At 41.5% G+C, this 22286-nt stretch overlaps 1 protein-coding gene across 1 annotated transcript in view; it reads left to right on the top strand.

Moving 5' to 3' along the window:
* Nucleotides 1–7041: 7041 nt before the first annotated feature.
* stx17 (syntaxin 17) overlaps nucleotides 7042–22286 on the top strand; it is a 22464-nt gene continuing 7219 nt past the window's right edge. The window contains 7 exon segments of the mRNA XM_061674864.1: nucleotides 7042–7152; nucleotides 8826–9004; nucleotides 9079–9144; nucleotides 15018–15341; nucleotides 16536–16586; nucleotides 19427–19486; nucleotides 19488–19514. Of these exon segments, the coding sequence (XP_061530848.1) occupies nucleotides 8882–9004; nucleotides 9079–9144; nucleotides 15018–15341; nucleotides 16536–16586; nucleotides 19427–19486; nucleotides 19488–19514 (651 nt within the window). The 5' untranslated portion in view covers nucleotides 7042–7152; nucleotides 8826–8881.

The following is a 22286-nucleotide window of genomic DNA, read 5'->3' as shown; positions in this document are numbered from 1 at the left end:
CTTATTCTTACAACATTATTTCTTCCCTGAAAGCTCATGTGCAGTTTTGATTGGCTGTTACATCTGGTATGATGCAACAATATTTACAAGTGATTTAAATTCGCAAAACCAGTGTCCGACGAACGGCCACTCGTGAAAACTAGTAGCAGAATCACACACACGGTGGACAACTGAATGGATTTTGGCCACGTCACTTGGTGTGCGGCAGGTCTAAGAACCATGTTTTTGTAACACGGCAGGAATTCGGAGTACCTGGAAAAACCCATGCAAACACGTGGAGATCATGACAACGTCACACAGGAAGGTCACAGCTGAAATGCAAACACTGAAATCAGAACTGTGAGGCAGATGTCCTAATTAGTTGCCCATTGCGCTGCTCTTTTATTTTCTTACTTTTTACTAAAACCAACCATTACAAACACAAGTCTCCTGACAGGTAAAAGGCCTTGTGTTCCTCCCATGGGGAGCTCCCACTAGATGAGACTGGAAGAGGATTAAGGGGAGTGAAACAGGGAAGGAAGGCGGGAGATGGGGAGAGTGAGGCATTAGCATGAGGTCCGGATCAGCCTCCAGCCTCGTTAAACAGCATTGATCGCCACGGTGACATTTCCCAGTACATGCCGTCTATACTGTCACTGCCATCACTCTCCAGCCGTCCTGTGCAACAGTACAACACATCCAGGTGATTGATTGCAACTGTGATTGGGAAATTGCCCACAGTCTGCACGTGTGACGGACAGAAAGGCATAATGGCTAATTCCCATTTCCTTCATGCACATGCCTGACCAGCAGCACATCACCCTTATAGTTCTGAGATTCTTGTTTTATATCTTGGCTCTGGCCTTCCGGTGTGGAGTTTGCATGCTCTTCTGTTCTCGCATGAGTACTACGGCTATCTCCCACATTCCAAAAGCATGCACATTAAGTTTATTGAAGACTAAAAATGTTCCAATGCTTGTGAATGGCTGTTTGTTTGTATGTGTCTACTGTGTCCCTTCTTGAAAGGGCCTCTGCTTTGTGGGGCATAGTTTGTTATTGATCTTTACACCCAGGAACTGGTAGGAACACAAAGTTGTCGTCGTCGTCACTGATTCATTGGACAATGAAGGAGTCATCGGAAAACTTCTGGAAATGGCTTTAACCAGAGTTAAACTGGAAGTCCATGTTGATGACCGTAAAGAGGAACGGTGCCAGAACAGTTCTGTGGGCTACACCTCAGAGACACAGCTTTTCACCCTTACACATTGTAGTCGGCCAGTACAACAGCCCAGAATCCAGGCTGTTGTATTGGCTATCGTAAGAATGCTAAAAGGCAGGATGCATGAAGCCTTCATTTTGCCTAAACGCTAAATGCCTGCCGTGCTTCCTCAAAGGATATTTTTATTTTATTTAGTTTTTAAATAACCATAGAATTTGTAACGTGATGGTCTGGCTGTTCAGTGCAAATATCACAACGCTCGCACGCACACGCACGAACGGACACACGCACACTCAAGGATGTGTCAGTCTTCTGGACAATCGATTCCAGCTGACAGATAGGAAATACCCCCAGAGTCTTAATTAGAGTTGCCTGTGTGTGTATGTACGCACACGTTCTAATTTCTAGCTGCGGCTTCATAATTTATCCTAATCCAATCAGATTTGGAACATGGCCAAATAGCGAAACAATAGAATCAGGATCTTAATAAGCGGAAAGCTGTTGAATGCAAATCTGGAATTTCTTTTGGGTACGAGGGAACATGTAATGTGATTTGACATGATGATAGTAAATGAGAACCTGATCTGATAAAATTTCACACAGATTAAAGTGTTAAATTGGGATTTTTCATGTTGAATCGATTTTGTTGTCAAATGTACAACCTGGATCACATCCACTTAAAGTCACATTACATCTCCGGCCGTGGAATACACATGAACATTAACCCATATATTTGCTTTGGCGCTTGTTGCGGGCGAGCTGGAGCCAATCCCAGTTGACTTTGGGAAAAAGGCGGGATACACATACAGGTCGTCACCTAATCAAAGGGCACGTACAGACAACCAGTCACACATTCACATCGATATGACATTTTTTTAACCTCACATGCATGTCTCACCAAAAATCGGCTGGAAAAGGCTAAACTCACCTGTGACTCTAATGAGGACAGATGCTATAGAAAATAGATAGCTGTATGGTGTTAAGTATATGATTAGACATGTTTTTTTGTTAATTATAAAGGGTTTTTTTTTTTATACCATTATAAAGGTTTTTGGGTTTTTTTACCATGATAAAGGTTTTTTTTGTTTTTTTTATACCATCCAACAAAAACGTGACAACTTTATGTTCTTTGCTCAAAAATATTTGTCTTTGTGTTTTAGCCCAAAAAAAATAGGGAATTTGGAGATGCATGCTTTTTGTTGGAGAGCGCCAATATGAAAAAGGTTTGCCAGGAAGTTAGACAAAAACAGCCAATAGTGCATAATTGAAATTCAATGTTTTTTGAAATTAGATTAATTGAATTTGCCACTACTAAAAGGCTGTTGCAAAATGACAGGACCAAATAGTTGTAGTGACAATCTGAATAATATGAATATTCAACAATAATACATTACAATACCATTACGCTAATCACAATATGGGCTCGTGCAATTATTTAATTAATGATCTTCATTGCCATTTAAGTAAGAGTCCAACGACAATTTTTCACTGCCTTTCTCTTGCAAAAAAGGCAAAAAAATAAAAATAACAAATTGTACAAAAATAAAACAAAAACAGTAGAAATTCAATGAACATTCACCCATGTTGTATATCACCATTTCTCTTCAGGATCGTGGGTGAGCTGGAGCCTAATGAGAAACAATCTTTCTCACTCACATTCACACCATCCCAGAATGTGAACTGAACTTAAGCTGCCTGAAAGCCAAGTCAGGCGTGTGAACCACTACACCATCAGTGACCAGACAACTACCATGCATCCATCTATTTTCTATACAAATTATCCTTTCACTTGTGGAACATAAAAAAAATGGGTTTTTTGCGTTTGTGACCTCTAGGCCTGACTACCATAACATTCTCTTAGCAGGCTGCTCTCGTAAGTCGTTAAAGACTCTCCAGTGGTCCGAAATGCTGCCGATCGGGTACTGACTAGAACGAGAAGAAGGGATCATATCTCCCCAATTCTAGCCTCAATACACTGGCCCCCTATAAAATGTAGAATCAAATTCAAAATCCTTTTCCTCAACTATAAAGCACTAAATGATCAGGCACCACTATACCTGAAACACCTCGTGGTGCATTACCAACTTAGCAGAGCACTACGTTCCCAAAACGCACATATACCTGTAGTTCCCAAAATCTGCAAAAATAGAAGGGGAGGTAGAATTTTCATTTATCATTGAACACCTATGTCATTACCTCATTTTACTTCTGTCTTATTGTTATGAATGTGCGACCTAAACTGATGCGGGAGCTCACATTAGACGGGGCACCGTATCCAAGTGTCGGATGTTTGATTGCCAGCTGTGCCATTTCTGCAATATTTGTCTTACCTCTGTGACCTACTCTCTAATGTTTCACGTGTCATCATTTACAGGAGGTGTTCTTAGTGATCTGATCGGACAATACTGGACACAGTGAATTTGCTTAGGTTGGACTTCACTCGCTGCATTCCCCCTTCATTGTCAATCCGTGGAAAAGAACATATAAAAGTTGGGTTTCATCTGAAATATGTATGTGTTCTTTGTCTTAGACCGCCTCTATTTCCTCTTCCTCCTCGACCACCTGTTACGCTTATACTCGGCTTCTGTCTCTCGGAATGTCTCTATCCATAGTGAAACTTCAACAACTAGTGCTCACATCATTGGTCACACGTGTGATCAATTTTGAGTTGCTGTGCTAATGTTGAAACACCAGTGACTTAACTGAGTTTCACTTTTGCAACACGTGCTTACCATTATGCAACACAAGTGCATCAGAGTGCAGAATGTGTTTTAGTCGGTGAAAATATGTTTACAAGTCGTGTCTAACTAGGTGAAAAAGACTTAAGCTTCTACAAAAAGGGTGACTAATTCAATAAGTGGGCTCAGGGCACTGAGGATTTGATTCAGACAATAGGGTTTTGTGTTTTAGCAATTGAGAAATACTGTAATAAATTAAGGGTGTGGTTCTATACCTGCTCCACATGTAAAGCGCCCTGAGACAACTTCTGTATCAATAATATTGAATTCTCCTCATTAGGGTAAGCTGGAGCATAGCACAGCTGACTATGGACAAGAAGCAGCGTTCACCCTGGATCGGTTGCCAGCCAGTTGAGGGACACAGACAAACAACAAACATACACACTCACATTCACATCCATGGGCAATTTAGACTTCACTTAATCCAACATGCATATTTCTGGATCAGTAACAATGACATCTTTGTTAGCGTTAAAGTGACTGGGTTTTTTGTGCGTTATTTCAGTTTATCCTAGACGTTTACCTTTTTATATTATAATAGTGATGTGTATTATTCCCACTTGTCAACAATGAATGATGACTGTATCCACTAAGCCACCAGGATTTGATGATTACACCTACTTTAAGTAGCGGGAGGTAATAAGTGTTCAGAGCCGCCTGCTGACTTCCTCTCCTGCTGACTAACTTCCTGGATTAGACCGAAATGGACGACACCTGAGTCCTGTGGCTGACGCACTCAGGCAGATTCACACAGACAGTCACTGTGTCCAAAAACAAAAACACAGATTTTTGATTATTTGCAATTCGACAATCACCATTTTGTTCCCCTTCGATCTGCAACTCTGGAAGTCCCCTAGAAGTGAACAGAGACTTACACAAGCACTTGCTTGTGCAGAGAAAACCTAAATCGGCCTTTTTTAAAATGTTTCTTAAAATCAGGCAGGGGAACTCCCTTGTGGTATGGGACTGTGTGCATCAATGTTGCCCTTCGCCAGGAGGAAAGCGTGTGTGGGGGGTTGGCCTAAATGTCAAAGGTAAAAGGTGCTGAAGAAAAGGAAGTGTGAACACACAGTCAACCCACTCGCAATGTCTCATCTCAAAGAAGGGGAAATACCACGTATCTCTCTTCATATTACAACATAGCCCATAATGTGTTGTTTTGTTGTTTAAATCTTTCAGGAAACTATAGCAATCATATCATATAAAAACCAAAAAAAGCACACTATTTAACTGTGTCAGCCGGTCATTTAGAAATATGTTTATTATTGTGGTGATTGCAGGGCATTGTTTTTGTAAAATAAGATTTTTTAATACAGCTTGTTGTATTGGATGTCTTTGAATTGAGCAGGTGTACCTAATGTTATGGCCAATGTACATAGAAATCAAATTTACATCTTTGTATGACCATGAATGACAGTGGATTACGAGCGATATCGTCACAATATTAAATACCGCAATCTAGCAATTATGCAATAATTGACGAATTGGAAGCCTATGTATCTGAAGACTATTGTTTTAATTTTCTTAATGTTCACACATTAAGCATACAGAAACAATAAATTAAATATTATCCTAAAAATAAAGTCAGATGAAAGCTGAATCAACTTTTCCTTAGTGAGTAACAAGTCTGAAGCATGTTATTTGCATAATATTGAGTCTCTATATTGATCAGAGCATTTATTCTCAACGTGTGCTGCAGAAAATTATTTTATCTCACCAAATAAGCCCAAAAAAATCAAAACTAGATGGCAGGTACAACCTATCTGTGTAATAAGTCATGCCATGACTTTAGGCATCAACATTTTGGGAAAAACTGACCATTTACTTTATATTTTTGTTATGTTTTTAATAAACCCAGGTAATAAACCATCATAATTTGATTGGGGCAGCTCAACCATCAACAGTACACTTTTAAGAGATATATGTCATATATATGTTTTGCTGTGTCTTGCACAACCCTGTTACAGATACTCAGGCATCTGAAAAAACACATATTTCCATTATAATGACAAATTAATTATTTACAATTAAATAAAGTCGAAGTTTATGTGAATACTAATTTAATATTTGTGTTACTCTAATTACAGTAATAGGGTTGCTAGTAGCAAGATCGCAAATCAATATTAAGGGCGCTCAAGAGTACATAATAGCTGTGTTAGCTGTTATGCTAAATGGTGATGAACAAACTTAGCAAAAAAAAAAGAAAACTTCGATAGAAATATGTCTTTCCCTGGTAATATGAGTAACAGGGTTGTGTTTGTTTGTGTCCATTACAGCTGAAAACATTGAACAAATGTGCATAATTGAAGCGAGGATTTACCTTAGGTCTGCGTCTGCCGATGGTTAGCGCAATTAACTCAATGATATAATTTCTGCTCACTTTTTTTTCTCTTCCTTTAGATTGCTAAAAGGGTTTTATGAAGAGGGTTGTCTGGATGTTGAAACTTTACAGCATAATTTCTAAGATTTAAAATTATGATCATTTTTTAAAATTATTTTGAAAAAAATATATGGTATATCTGATCTTTAATTTGGTCGTCAAGAGGAAGTGAAAAGAGATTTTTTTTTTTTAAATGAATAAATGGATGTGCCCAAGAGCTATTTTAAATACCGCTATACCATCTACTACTATATTTAGGAATCACTTTCACTCCAGTTACAATTACATTTTGTCTCAGGAGTCCTATAATTTACACGTCCGCCTTCAATTCTGGAATGAACATTACGAGCATTGTGTTTACCTAAACAAGCCCAGATTTCACACTGAATATGGAAACGTGTGAGTAAATTCAGTCGAGATCATCAGTATTCGGTGCATATAATTGTGATATTTTAGTTTGTTGGCGTACCATGTTTTTTTTCTAATCTAAAAATATGTGCCTTGGCTCAGTAACGGTTGGGAAACACTGGATTTGAATGTAGATTAAAAACCAATATAAACGTTTTTATAAATAACAGCACATATTTGATTTAATTAGTACTGGCAATTACTTTATGTTTGGCAATCTTTACGGAGTTAACATTACTCAAACATCATGCGGAAAGATAAATAGGCGTTTCTGTTGTTTGAGGTCGGACACAGTTGGTCGCCGCACTTGGGTGAGACTTGTTTACAAATACCTGCTGTCAGAAACTGGTCACGCAGTAGCGATTGTATGTTTTGCCGCACAATGGAAGGGGAAACATAAATATTACGTTCGAGAGCTATTCTCTTGGGTAAGTGTCGCCTTATGTGCGTTTAACTTTTGCAACGTTTTAGCTTTTTTCGCTTATATGTATATTCAAATAGTTCTTTCTATAAGTTTGCTTAGGATTCCTGAACTGTTTCACTCCTTGGTCCCTTAATTTGGATAAATCTTTTCATCATAATGGTTTGTACGGTTCACTTATGTTAAGGGTTTAACAATGGCCTGAGTTGTTTAAGTTTTGCTCCCTTGGATCGAGAACTAATGTGAATCGAATGCACGTGGATGGAACTTTATCCTCTTTTAGCCATTAAGGTACATAAGCACCACAGTAGAAAACTGTATAAGAAAAGTCTTGAACATATCAAATAGGATGTTCCATGTGAAATTACTCGGCTTGACACTATATGTCCTCTGACCCTGCATGCACAGTCAAGTTTGTTGTGTCCCTTTATAGGGCAAGGACACCCCATTTGGTAAGTTAAACTTGAGTCAAAATGGCTACCACACCCCTTAAAAAAATAAAAGTAAAGGTACTGTGAACCCTGGAGCCCTGACATGAATGGCGGCGAATTAAGATGATTCTGATTCTGATTCTGAATGGACGCCTATCACTAAAAATCTATGCCTACATTAATAGTTAAATGCACCACAAACTATGATTTACAAACATTTAAAAATGATTTGAAACTCATCATTTTTTTTAAATCTTTGTTTTGTTGTATCTTAATTCACAAATCTTGAGACTGAATCTCTTTTGACGTTACCCTTAAAATACAGATAATTTCATTTTGAAGAAATACACTGGAAGTGCAAGGACACTTCACAACCATCCATCCATCCATTTTCTGAGCCGCTTCTCCTCACTAGGGTCGCGGGCGTGCTGGAGCCTATCCCAGCTGTCATCGGGCAGGAGGCGGGGTACACCCTGAACTGGTTGCCAGCCAATCGCAGGGCACATAGAAACAAACAACCTTTCGCACTCACAGTTATGCCTATGGGCAATTTAGAGTCTCCAATTAATGCATGTTTTTGGGATGTGGGAGGAAACCGGAGTGGCCGGAGAAAACCCACACAGGCACGGGGAGAACATGCAAACTCCACACAGGCGGGACTGGGGATTGAACCCCGCTCCTCAGAACTGTGAGGCTGACGCTCTAACCAGTCGGCCACCGTGCCGCCGGTCCCAAACTCAAATAAAAAAAAAAATGGGTGTATGGCATCAGGAAGGCTAAAAACTGATCTTAACAAATACTGCAATTGACTCTCTGTGGCAACCTGTTAACGGAACAAGCTACAGTATATAAATAAACAAAACTGTTAGTTGAATTGCAGCAAGAAATTTGACCATTCTATTTAATTATGTCATTACTGTATGTTTTTATAATATAGAGTGCTATTTTTCTTATTAAAAAAACACATTACAAACATTTTTGTTAGGATTTTTTTTTGGGAGGCCGGAACGGATTAATGTCATTTCCATTCGCTTCAATGGAGAACCCTTATTTGAGATACAAATGTTATGGAACAGATTAAACTAGTCTCTTAAGGCACAACTGTATATTAAAAAAAACTGTTGCAGATTAACAAACCCAAACCAATTATTATTTTTTATTGTTTGCAGAAATGAGGGTTTTTTTTTTTTTTTTTCTGAGGCCCATGTAGTCACACACATGTTACAAAAAATGAGGAACCTCTTTTAAGGTGTTGTATGAGCAGAGACCAAGCCCCGCAGGTGTGGAGTTACGTCGGCAAGTCCCATGGCGGAGGGAGGCACCAAGCTGACACTGAGGCGCCTGGAGGCTCCCATTCACAAGTTCATTAAAGTGGCTCTACCCACTGACCTGGAGCGGCTCCAGAAACACCACAACAACATACTGAAGGTGATGCCTCTTACACTGCAGCCTTGTATACACATCAAGATGGATATCTGATTCCTTTTCATTCGTCCTTTCAGTACCAGCAAGGCCAACAATGGGGCCGCCTTCATCAGGAGCACATAAATGCCAGCCGAACAGTTCAGGTACACAATGACATATATGAACAAATCAACTCCGTGTGGGCATGGGTGAAAGCATGTGATCCAGAGGTTGACCAAGAGGTCACCAGCATTGTCCCCACGGGCACCAGGTCAGCCCCAACGACCACATGAGTCGTCAGGGGGCTTATTCTAAAATAATTACTCACCAATAATGGAACATTGTGATTTTCTAGAAATGTTGTAGAAATAAACATTTGAAAATGTAAGCACTTGTATGGATTTATAGAAACTAAGTGCTGAATATTGATATTTATGTTTCCTCCCTTGTTAAAGCATTGTTGATCATTGTTGAGTAGATGAATATCATTCATTAACGAATGTTCATTAAAGGTCATTTGAACAAATTTGTTATTTCCAAGGTTTGCAATTATCAGTACCCGAGAGTGTGCTCTCAATTGCAACAAGGTTGGTGACCCCTCCCAGTTGGTCTTGATGACATACCTGTGGAGGTATGGAAGCATCTAGGAGAGGTGGCTGTGAAGTTTTTCACCAGCTTGTTCAACAGAATTCGAGGGGGTGAGAAGATGCCTGAGGAATGGAGGAAAAGTGTGATGGTGCCCATTTTTTAGAACAAGCGTGCTGTGCAGAGCTGTGGGAACTATAGACGAATAAAGTTGTCTAGCCACACAATGAAGTTATGGGAAAGAGTAGTGGAGGCTAGACTCAGGACAGAAGTGAGTATTTTCAAGCAACAGTATGGTTTCATACCTAGAAAGAGTACCACCGATGCAATATTTGCATTGAGGGTGTTGATGGAGGTCAGAAGGAGCTACATTGTGTCTTTGTAGAGCTAGAGAAAGCTTACCTAGAGAGGTACTGTGGTACAGTATGCGGAGGTCTGTAGTGGCAGAGAAGTAGTTTAGGATAGTACAGGATATGTGCAGTATTAGGGCAGCAGAACAGTGGTGAGGTGTGTTGCAGGTGTATGGTGGAGGTGGGACTGCATCAGGGATCAGTACTGATCCCCTTCCTGTTTGCAGCGGTGATGGATAGGCTCACAGACGAGGTTAGACTGGAATCCCCATGGACGATGATGTTTGCAGATGACATTGTGCTCTGCAGTGAGAGCAGGGAGCAGGTGGAGGAACAGTTAGAAAGGTGGAGGCATGCACTGGAAAGGAGAGGAATCAAGATTAGTCGAAGTAAGATGTACATGAACGAGAGGGGTGGTGGGGGAATAGTGAGGCTACAGCGAGAAGATATAGCGAGGGTGGAAGACTTGAAATGCTTGGGGTCAACAGTCCAGAACAATGGTGAGTGTGGTAAGGAAGTAAAGAAACAGGTCCAAGCGGGTTGGGATGGGTGGAGGAAGGTCTCAGGTGTGTTATGCGACAGAAGAGTCTCTGCTAGAATGAAGGGCAAACTTTATGAGACAGTGGTGAGGCCAGCCATGATGTACGGATTAGAGACAGTGGCACTGAAGAGCCGACAGGAAGCAGAGCTGGAGGTGGCAGAAATGAAGATGTTGAGGTTCTCTCTAGGAGTGACCAGGTTGGATAAAATTAAAAATTAACTCATCAGAGGGATAGGTTAGATGGAAGGAAGGTTAGATGTTTTGGGGACAAAGTTAGAGAGAGCAGACTTCGATGGTTTGGAAACATCCAGAGGAGAGAATGTGAGTGTATTGATAGAAGGGTGGTGAGGATGGAGCTGCCAGGCAAGAGAGCTAGAGGAAGACCAAAGAGAAGGTTGATGGATGTCGTGAGGGAAGACATGAGGACAATCGGTGTTAGAGGATGGAGGATGCAGGAGATAAGGCTTCTTTATTACTCGCGCGGGCTGACGTCACTGTGGCTATCCCGTGCGCAGTTTGCCTTTATACTCGAGCGCAACCCACGTGCTGTGTTTTGAAAATGTACTGCAGTTCTCCTCCAAGTCGGGGTTGTCGCTGCGGCTGGTATTGGCTCGGACACCCCAGGGTGGAGTTTCCACTGCATTTTTCCGGTCGATAAATGTGCCTATTGTTTTTTAAAATCACTTGTCACGATTCAAAAATTCCTGACCAAGCATGACTGTATGATGTGTGGTATTCATTCCACCCTTAATAGAGCCAATTCAGTACAGTTAGTTAAAGGATGGCCTTTTCATTTTTCAAAGGGGCCTCGTGAGAAACAGGAGTGGTATATATGTATTTTTGTGCTTTGTCTTTTTTATTGTCTGCTACCTGTGACAATATTGTCTGTATTGTTACAATTAGGAAATCTTAAAGGATTCAAGGATTTTTGTTATTTTTTAAAATTTATTATTATTTCTTTTTTAATTATTATTATTAAACTGTCCTGTTTAGCTGCATGACCATGGTGGATCTGTATGCCTTTTGTGGTGGAACAGTTTTGCCGTGCAACAGGGAGTTTGAAATAATCTCTCTGCTTATTTTTAAATGTTTTTAATTATTCTGATGTTTATTGAAAATGCAGCCGGGTAGAAATGGATTTTAGGGGACAGACAGAGGAACAGAACGGACAAGGGGAATAGGCAGGAGGGTCCCCGACTGGCGACCATTATCCCTGTACCGTGAACATGTGTGGTTGGGTGACGTGCATTAAAATTGGGGAGACTGGTGGGGGAGAAGTGAGACAGTCACGGGGCAATGATGACCCGCAACCGTCACCCCCACCCAGGCCAACCAGCCCCCCAAAGGTTGTGCGAATGTATGTGGTGCATTAAAAATTTGCAGGGGAAAGGCATGGCGGGCCAGAGAGCAGGCCGAGTGTCCTCCCCAGCCCGACACTGCCCTCCCCTACTGACGGGTGTATGATGCATTAAAACTGGAGGACTGGCAGGGCAAAGGAGGGGGGCGACCGGGCCGGATACCAGCACAGATGTGCCAAGACCCAGCCCGGCGTCTGCCTCATCATGCCTCGTGCCAGCCCCCCAGGGGACCTTGAATGAGATGTGAATGTGCCCAATGTGCGAGGTATGTATCGTGTGAGTAATAAAAATGTGCTGATGGTGTGAAGTAGGAGGCTAGACTCCTGCGGGCCCTGCCCGAAAAGTCTCTAAATGTCGTGGAAATGTGGTCCAGTTGGCGACATTGCGGACACAAGTGGTTGGTCTTGCTCACTTGTACCATCCTCGTGCGTGCACATTAAAATAAAAGCACCCCATATTTCACATTTTATTTTGACTTCATAGACACTGCGAGCCTACAATGAATGTTTCAGTGGCTTACAATAATATTGGCTTCCTTTTAGGAATAAAACTACTGCCTCTTTTTTGATGAACACTTGAGCCCACTATTATACTGTATTTTAATGTTGGTCATTGTGGTGGTACTTGGAGACCGAAGTATTTTTTTGAGGTGGTACTTGATGTAAAAGGTTTGAGAACAACTGGCCGAGACTGTGGTGGTAATCATATTTAGGTCACCCTCTGTACTCATCTCCCAAGGACTTTTTCTGTGCTGTTCTCACACAGCAAAACAAAATGCCCTGAATTAATTCTTTGATGCTGAAGTCTTCCACAATGTCGACATCTCACATGATTTTTCTTTCTTTCTTATAGATTGCCATCTGTTTTTTTTTTTTCTTTCAACCTCTTATCCTGCTTTGGATCACAAATCAGCTGCAGTAGGTTACAGCCCAGCTGACATTGTGTGCCGGACAAGGTACACCCTGCACAGGTCGCCAGTAAATCACAGGAAACTGTGTCATATTTTCACCCACATTTTGTTAAACTGTCCAAATTGTACAGCCTTTAGGGCCCCAAAATTCACAAAAAAACGATATAAAATATCTGACGTCCAACCTTGAATGGATGTATTTGTGAGTGTGTGTGTGTCAGTATATAATGGGTGTAAAATTCCCAGAGGGATGCTGATGCCTGGTCGTCAAAAGCCAGCCACCAATCCTCTCACTACTACACCCCAAGCCCCGGGAATGTACACAGAGTGCTTTCCTGTGTCTTCGTGGTGTTAATCTTGACTCATGGGTTAGTGCACTCTGAGTTAAGTGTACTGGACGACAGATAGACAGACAACCAGATGGATAGAGTGAGACCTCTGATGCCAAGTGGCCCAAAAAGTACCCAAAAATCCTCTGGAAAAATGTACCTCAAAAGTCAATTATAAATTGGAGGGTTTTTTTGTTTTACCGCAATATCACATGACAAATCTATTTTGGAGCATTAACTCCGAGTAAAAACTTTTTCGTTGAACCCCATGATTATTTTGTCACTTTGTGACCTTTTAAAAATTAAGAAAAGAAAAACATCTGATCTTTTTCAGCCGAAACCGATCACCGGGGGAAAAAACGTGATCGAAATGGGACAATTCTAATTAGAAATACGTTTATATAAGAATAACTGGAGTCACAGAACACATGATGTCCGACTTTGGATTTTCCACTGTGGTAGGTAGGTAGGTAGGTAGGTAAGTATGGATTCATTGATTCTCAGAATTAATCAACAGATTGCCAGGTGTCAGTTAAATGCACGTGAGCATCACGTTTCTACATGCATGTTTATTCATGGAGCGTAATTAGCAAAACATGTTATGTGCAGCATGTTGACCCCCATTTAGTCCGGGTCGTGCTGCGGCCTGGATGCTGGATGGCTGAGGTGTAATCCTCCTGTCACCCTCAGGGCATGTCAGGATGAAGGGACTCCTGCTTTCCTGTCTCAGGCTTATTAACCCCTCCCCCCCTTCCCTCTCAACTTTTCCATCACTATAGCAGAATAACTGGGGGGGTGGCTGTGTGTGATGGAACAAGACAGTCCACCGCCACCGGCACAACAATGACATTAATAAATGGTTTTGTTTTGATTTATGGTCTGTGACGATTTCTATCCATCCATTTTGTATAGCGCTTATCCTGTTCGGTCAATGGCAAGCTAGAGCCTATCCCTGTTGACTTTGGGTAAAAGGTGGGTAATGATCACTTTGAATGATCACCTGTCAATCACAGCACTGACATACAGTATGAAGCCCATCAGAGATAAAAAAAAATAATAATAATAATAACTTCTTGTTGGACAAAGGTAAGTGTTGGCTGTTAAACAACCTTGTCCCGCCATAGCAGATTTTCTCTTAGACACTGGTGTTGCACTACCTCGCACCAAAGCCAGAACATTGTTGAGTCCACTTTATCACCCAAAAGGAGGCAAAATTGCTGAAATTTACAGTGTGTATAAAAGAGGTGAAAGAGACAATCAACCATCCCTACTCACAGTCACGCCAAGTGGCAAATTAGGCTGTGTTCAAGCTTCGGTCATCTCTGTTAGTGCAATTAATTTGCGTGTTGAACGTACCAAATAAACAGACCCAGACTGGTTGAGGCGGTGCATCGTGGGCAAATAATGGGAAAATTTCAAAAGTATAGTTGAAGTCGCGGCACGGTGGCCGACTGGTTAGAGCGTCAGCCTCACAGTTCTGAGGACCCGGGTTCAATCCCCGGCCCCGCCTGTGTGGAGTTTGCATGTTCTCCCCGTGCCTGCGTGGGTTTTCTCCGGGCACTCCGGTTTCTTCCCACATCCCAAAAACATGCATTAATTGGAGAGTCTAAATTGCCCGTAGGCATGACTGTGAGTGCGAATGGTTGTATGTTTCTATGTGCCCTGCGATTGGCTGGCAACTAGTTCAGGGTGTACGCCGCCTCCTGCCCGATGACAGCTGGGATAGGCTCCAGCACGCCCGTGACCCTAGTGAGGAGAAGCGGCTCAGAAAATGGATGGATGGATAGTTGAAGTCAGCACAGGCCCTAGAATCTCCTACTCCTAGGGATGTTTGTAATTCCGATCTAATCTGTCATACATCCACATCTTTTTTTGGACTGCGCTACCCAGAGAGAAGCCACATAAGTACAGGGAGAACATGTCAACTCAGAAAGTCAATCATCTTGTCATCCAACTCTTTGCAGCAACTGCGAGCCAACATCAGAGAGATGGAGAAGCTGTGCACCCGTGTCCGCGCAGAAGACGCCGCAGCTCTGGAGAGGCTCATCAAACCGGTCAAGGACAGGGCGTCGGCCGCTGCGCGAGACTTCCTGCAGTTGCACTCCAACCCCGCCCTTGAGCCCACGCCGTCTTCGGCGCCACCTGACTCCGCTCGGCCGTCCGGCTGTCGGCCCGGCGCTGTTGACGACATAGCCGAGGAGTTTGTTTCTGGCTGGCAAATTCAGTCCCAGCTGCCGGAGATCCCCGTAGAAGAGAGTGCTGCTGAGTCTTGGGAAAACCTGGAAGAGGTACTGTCACTCAAGCTTACTGAATGCAGTATGTATTGCCAACACATACAGTGAACCCTTGTTATTTGCGAAAAGTAGACATCCCGCCCTAAAAATCTTTAGAATTGCCCATATTAACTGGGCGCTCCCGCATGAGTGTACTCGTTGTGTTTGTATTTATCCCCACCGTTCAATCATGGCTGAAAAGTTCATCGCAGACTGTGGCTCTCCTTTCCCCACATGCAAGGGCATTACAATAAGTATCCTGTAAAACCCGATTAAAAAAAAAAAAAAACCTTACTGTAAACTGCAGATTTTCGTCTTAAACCGGGAATTTCCACAAAGGAACAATACAAATCTGCCGCTTTGTCAAGGTTCTTTGTTCGTTTTCACTACAACTGTAGTTTAAACACTAAATATACCAAAATGTAAACAGTTCAATATAGGGCTGCCAAGATTACTCAACTAGTCAAGACTGCGTTGACGATCAAGATCATCGACAATTAAATTAATAGTTGAAGTTGTCATTTATTTTTTTGAAGCTTTGTTTTTTGTTTTGTTTTTTTCCCCTCCAAAGTGTTTGAATCCTCCCGCGGCTCAGGCGTGCTCTCTTGTTGTCTGCTCCTGGCTGTGACACATTCGTGGTTATCCGGTTACCCATCTGACTTACCTGGGAAAATCTATGGCGAACCGGCGTTAGCAACGTAGCCTAACCAATCCACAAAAAATACTGCAGAGGAATGCGTTGCAAAAACTGCGAGACAGAACGTGCCTTTCATGGCAGCATGACAGTGATACACGAGAATCCAAAAAGGAAGCACTTTGTGGTTGATTCAATTTCTGACGAAGATGGACCATCATTTCGGTTAGCTTTTAGCTGCTATTTGGCTAGTTGGCTGCAATTAGCAGCATCAACAGCTGTGAGGTACTTGCTTGAAGCTGTAAACGTTAACATTAGCTTAGGGCTAACGATTACGCTTTCATTAGCCTTAGCACACAGGTAATGTGTTTGCTATAACGTGATGACTAACACTAATGACTATCTTTAACACTTAATGTACCTTACATTAAGCAGCTAGCCATTACCATCTGATCAGCTCTTAACTTCCATCGCTGCCACTGTGGCACATAAGTTTTTTTTTTGTTGTTGGTTTTTTTTTCTCTCACTGCAGGTTCACCTCCTGGAAATGCGACAAACATTGTTTTTCCTTTCAGGATCTGAAGCAGCTGAGTGGTTTGGTGACAAGCTTTTCAGTGATCGTCCACGTAAGTATGAACAACAATTGTCTTTCACGTGTTACGCCTGTGTGCTTCACCCCCCCCCCCCCCCCCCCCACCACCACACTCTGTTTGTGTGGCTGATGGGACTCCTTTGAGAGAGCAGATCAGTTTAAGGACTACCGCGGGGGACGCCCGGTGGGGGGGACCTCTCATCAGAGTTGCGGGATTTGGAGGTGGGACGGGATGTCCACAGGCGGGGAGATGGGCGACATGGGGATGCATCGAAGCAGGTGGAGAACAGAAGGCTCAGATTATCGCCCAATCCTCAGGGATCGAGGCAGGAGATCTTAACAGTGGCGGAGAGAGAGAGAGTGAGTAAGATGTAGTGATTGTTCAAAACAGGAGAGAGGAGGAGCAGAAAGAGCTTAGAGATGTTGTTCTGGCATCTCGAGGGGGAGTCATATTTTAGTACACAACCATGGTGGAAATACTGTGTGTGTGTGTGTGTTGTTTTTGTTCTTTTCTGCATTTTTGTTTGGTTCTTTGTCTCCTCTGCTAAATCTTGATCGCTTGTGCTAAATCATAACATGTTAATCACTTGGTTTAATCAAAGCCTGCACATTTCAGATAAAGCACATGAAAATGAATGATGTCCATCCCATCCATCCATTTTCTGAGCCGCTTCTCCTCACTAGGGTCACGGGCGTGCTGGAGCCTATCCCAGCTGTCATAACTTTCAAAAACTTTAGATACGGTGAGGTACAAACAAGGGGTAAATCAGAATAACAAAACTAAACCGCATTTAATTTATTCTTATCCAATTCCCCCCCCCCCCCCCCCCCTTATGTCTATTATATTTCAGGCCTGCATGAACATGTGCAAATTACAGCTCATGAGCTGCATTACAAATCATTGAGTTCATAATGAATGAAGTTCATCTGACATGCTCATTGTTTTTCTTTTTGTCTTTTTTTTTTTCTTTTTAATTACTGACGCCGTAAGCATGTTTGCATCTCTTAAACTGACATTCCAGCAAAATTTCGGGCTAACTACTGATCATTCTGATAATCGTGTTTTTTATTTTTTATATTTTTGTTATTATACACAGTGTATGTATATATATATATATATATATATATATATATATATTTTACAATGAATTAGAATCACGTTAACTTCAATGAATGCAAAACAGAGACTTTATTTATATTTGGTAAACCATTTCAAAAATACAGCAACTATAATTAATTAAAACAATGCAATAATGAAGAAATTGAGGCCACGGAGAAACTAGTTTTTAACTGTGCATGACTTTACTACTTGATTTTGAATAGGATATATAAAATGGAATACGATCGAACCTCGGTTTTCATGATTAATCAGTTCCAAAAAGTTTGACTAAAATCGAATTGTACGAAAACCAAAGCAATATTTCTCATAGGAAATAATGTAAATCCAATTAATCCGTTCCAGGCACCCAAAAATATTAACAAAAAATATATTTTACAGAGAATATCTATGGTTACAGAAAACAGCGAAACAAATATCAATGACTAATGAAGTGGATAAATGAACATTTAACATCACTTTTACCTGTATTGAAGACTCTTGGTTGCGTAAGGAAGACAGCAAGGAGGGTAGAGGGAGGAGCCGTTTTTGTACTTCGCTACAACTTGTGTATGTTTCTTGTCTCCTTTATCAAATGGCTAACCCTCTGGATATTGTCGTGTTGTGTAAAAAGGCTTCAACAAACGGCAAGGCGTATTCCACAAAGCAAGCTTTTGTTAACAACGAAGGGCAGAAACACCCCACCTCGGCAACACTCGAGCAAGGTGAGGCGGCATACTTTCAAAAGCCAAGCTTTCAAAATAAAATCACATAGCAGTATTATAAAAGTTTCCACCACACTTTCTTTGGCCCCATAGTGTCTTATTTAGCAGTTACACTCAAACATATTTGTGCTTATTGAGTTATGTTACCGCATGCTTTTATTTTGAAGGTCTAAATTTTGACAGGCTGTTCCGCTGATGTTGCCAGCATGTTGCCGAGCAGACCGGCAGGGTTGTTCATGAAAGCTTGAATTGTGGAATTGCCAATTTTTTAACTCTTTTACACAAGTTACAAAATGCTTCGGAAGAACGTGCATTGTTGTTGTTTTTTTGTATAAAACTGAGTGGCTGTACAAAAACGGTGACAAAATTTTAACTGAAAAAGTCAGCGAAAAGCAAATTGTCTGAAGACTAAGGCATATGGTTAAAAAATAGTAAACTCAGTCTTATTTTGGGGGATTTTTTTTGTGTGTGTATATATATATGTATATATATATGTGTGTATATATATATATATATATATGTGTATATATATATATATATACATTTTGTATTGTCAATATTTAAGACATCGTAAGTAGAGAACTAGTGCAGAGAAACAGGAGAGAGGGTCAAATTAAAATATTCAATCTGAATCGCTCAGTGCTTGTGCGTAAATAAAAGGAACGAAAGCTTTTACATGTTATTGTGAAAGTGAAGTGTTATGAATGGGAAGTGGAGTGTGTGTGTGGGGGGGGGGGGGGGCGCATTAGCAGTGTGGGGAGGTTGAGGCAATGGAAAGTGCCCTCCTTGTTGTTTGGTCACTGTGTCCGTGTGGCCCTCATAGGGAGAGAGACAGCTGCCACTCTGAATATTTCATGAGACACACACACACACACACACCAACAAATGTAACCTTCTTTAAATATACCTCCAACCCGCACACACTCACCCTTATAATAATAGTTAAAGCACCGTAATGCATGACGGCTAGGTCTGTTTGTGTACATGTGAGTTGTACCGGAAAATGTGTGTGTGTTTGTATGTATGTGTGTGTGTCTAACCCCTGTGTTTCAGTCCCAGCAGGAGAAGATTGACAGCATTGAGGACAACGTCAACACGGCGGCTGCCAATGTGGTCGGAGGGGTCCAAGAGCCTGCGGAAGGTGTGTATGTGTTGATGTGTGAACGCGCGTGTGTGTGCGCAGAGTTTGGGAGACGAGGAGATCGATGGCACTTTGCCTCGCAGCCGTTCCAACAGGGTTTGTCCCTATTGATGCGCTTGAATACGGAGGAAAGCCACAATTAAGGAAATTGAGAGAGAGGGATGGAGAGGTTATCTCTGTATGTATGTGTGTGTGTGTGTGTGTGTGTGTGTGTGTGTGTGTGGCATCAAGAAGAGCTCTGAATAACTGCTTCATGTTTTCATTGCCATTTGAGAACACACACACTCTGAGCGCTGAGTGTACCTCAGTGGCCTTCACACATATGACACACTCGAAATGTCGAACGTTTGGCCCGCCATCGCCGGCATGAATCACAGGTTGGAGCCACTTAACACTCGACGACACACACCCACACCGCCGCAGTTGCGACAATTACCAAACTTCATGTTGGTGTTTTTCAGTTGTCAGTATTGCATTAAACACAGAGACAAAGTTTGCCCATCATCCCCAAATCGGTGATTCCCAACGGCTGTGCTGTGTGAGCTCTTCAGGTGTCCCACGGGAAATAATGTATCTCTGTTCATCTATCTATGGCAGCGAGATGTACTGACAAGTAGAACAATTAAGTGATTTTCCACTAGATGAAAATCAAATTAGAAAAATCAGCTTAATCTTCTGTGACTAGAATTTTGTACGATCTCTGTGCAGGGTTGTCCAAACTTTTTCCTCCAAGGGCCTCTTGCAGGAAAAAAAGATGGATGCAAGGGCACCTTTGAAATTCTTAGTTTTTATTTTCCCAAACATGCTAAAACCAATTCATCATGCAATTACTGTATGGATTTAGTTATTTTGATAAAATTCCCACAGTGAATAAGAAAAGCCTTAGCAGTACATCTCTGTTCAAATTTCAGGGTTTTGTGATTTTAAAAAAATGAAACCAAGATTTAAAAAAAGATAAACGATTAAGTGACCTATAACTTGTAACTCAATAAAAAATAAAATAAAGATTAACATCATCTAGCGATGGGAAGTAAAAATAACAAAATAAATCAATGTCTTGTAAACGTTTTACAGCCACTGTCCATCACACATCTTACTGTTAAAGGTGATAAGGCAAATGGTTTTGCATTTTTCAGGATTTTGGGGTGGCCCGCAGCCCTGTATCCCACTAGAATAGGTCCGCCCCTGGCCTTAGCAGGGCTCTACATTCAGAACCAAAACCAGAGCAAAGTTGCCAAGTTATAAAGAAGTTGCTTGAGGATCGTCAATGTTCACTAATCGGACTTTGACGCGGAGCGGAAAGTGGAGGAAACCATTTTTGCTTCTGAAACGGAATTATCTTTATTCATCGTTATGAAAAGACATTTTGTTATTGTTTTAGTTGTAAATAGATGTGTCACAAGCCCTCACTTTTTCAACAAGACGTTTCACACTCCCCCTCTTTTTATTTATGTATTTATTCATTAAACGATCCCTGTCAAATGTTATTTTTAGTACATGCTCCCGGCTGCTCAATAATAAATAAATAAATACATAAATAAAATAGACAGCAGGCTGCAAATGTCCAACGGGCTGTAGTTTGGACACACCCGGGCGAGAGGCTCATCCGAATGCCAACACTAGTTGCATGGTGACACACCAACTGTAAAGGTAACCGAGTCCTGATTGAAGAACACAAGGTGGAGCTCACCCATTAGGCGAAAGGGCCGTGTGGAGATAACGAGGATGAGAGCAGCGTCAGATGTTGAAACACCTCGTTATCTGTCATCAGGGCAAACGACATTACGCACACGTATAGCTAGATATAGCTATAGATATATTTGTATGTCTATCCTCGACAACCTCTACTAAATCCTTTTAGCTCAGCCCAGGTGCAATTAGAATTGCCTGCCACAGGGGTGGAGTCGAGGGAGGTTAGCGTTTGAACTAGATTAATTTAATAGTGAGGTGTTAATCAAGAGCGCGTGTGTGTGTGCGCGTGTTCATTCATTGCCAGTCAGCAAAGAGCACCTTCCACTCTGATGATAGCCGCTGCAAAATCAGCCAAGGAAGATTACGGAATGGGTTTGAAGTGGTGGAAGTGTCCCTTTCACATTCGTACACACATTTAGCTGCTTTGTGTGTGTGTGTGTGTGTGTTTGCGCCATCCATCAGTGGGCTCGTGTGTGTCACCATCCAAACTAGGGATGGGCATTCAATTACATTTCCTTCACTGACTTAAGTTTCAAAATGAAAGCTTGATTCATTTATTCTGTGAATTTTTTATTTTATTATTATTTTTTTTTGCAATGTTTACACAGTGTATATATTTTATCGTCACTAACGTTGCAGTGGTTCACTCGCTCAACATCTCACTCACTGATGATGCGAATGTGAATGGGTGTTTCTACATGGGATATAAAAAGTCTACACACCCCTGTTCAAATGTTTTGTCATACAAATAAGGTGACCTATAGAACCTGTACTATTCCATGGGGGGGCAGATATATTTTAGAGAGTGAAAGTAAAAATAAACAATTGGGACAATGTGCTTGCACAAGTGTGCATACCCTTGTCAAACAGGGATGTGGCTATGTTCAGAATTCACCAATTCCAATCAAACTGATGTTAAAAGGGAGTTAGCACACAACGGCCACCATTTAAAGTGTCTCTGATAAACCCAAAATCCAGGTCAGCTGAAGAGAAACATCCCCAAAGGAGGATGCTGGCACCATCATGCTTCACTGTATAGTATGATGTTGTTTTGGTGATGCAGAGTATTTTGGAATTATG

The sequence above is a fragment of the Phycodurus eques genome, chromosome 4, assembly GCF_024500275.1.
Source record: "Phycodurus eques isolate BA_2022a chromosome 4, UOR_Pequ_1.1, whole genome shotgun sequence".
NCBI classification, from domain to species: Eukaryota; Metazoa; Chordata; class Actinopteri; order Syngnathiformes; family Syngnathidae; genus Phycodurus; species Phycodurus eques.
This window is presented reverse-complemented; position numbering and strand designations above follow the sequence as displayed.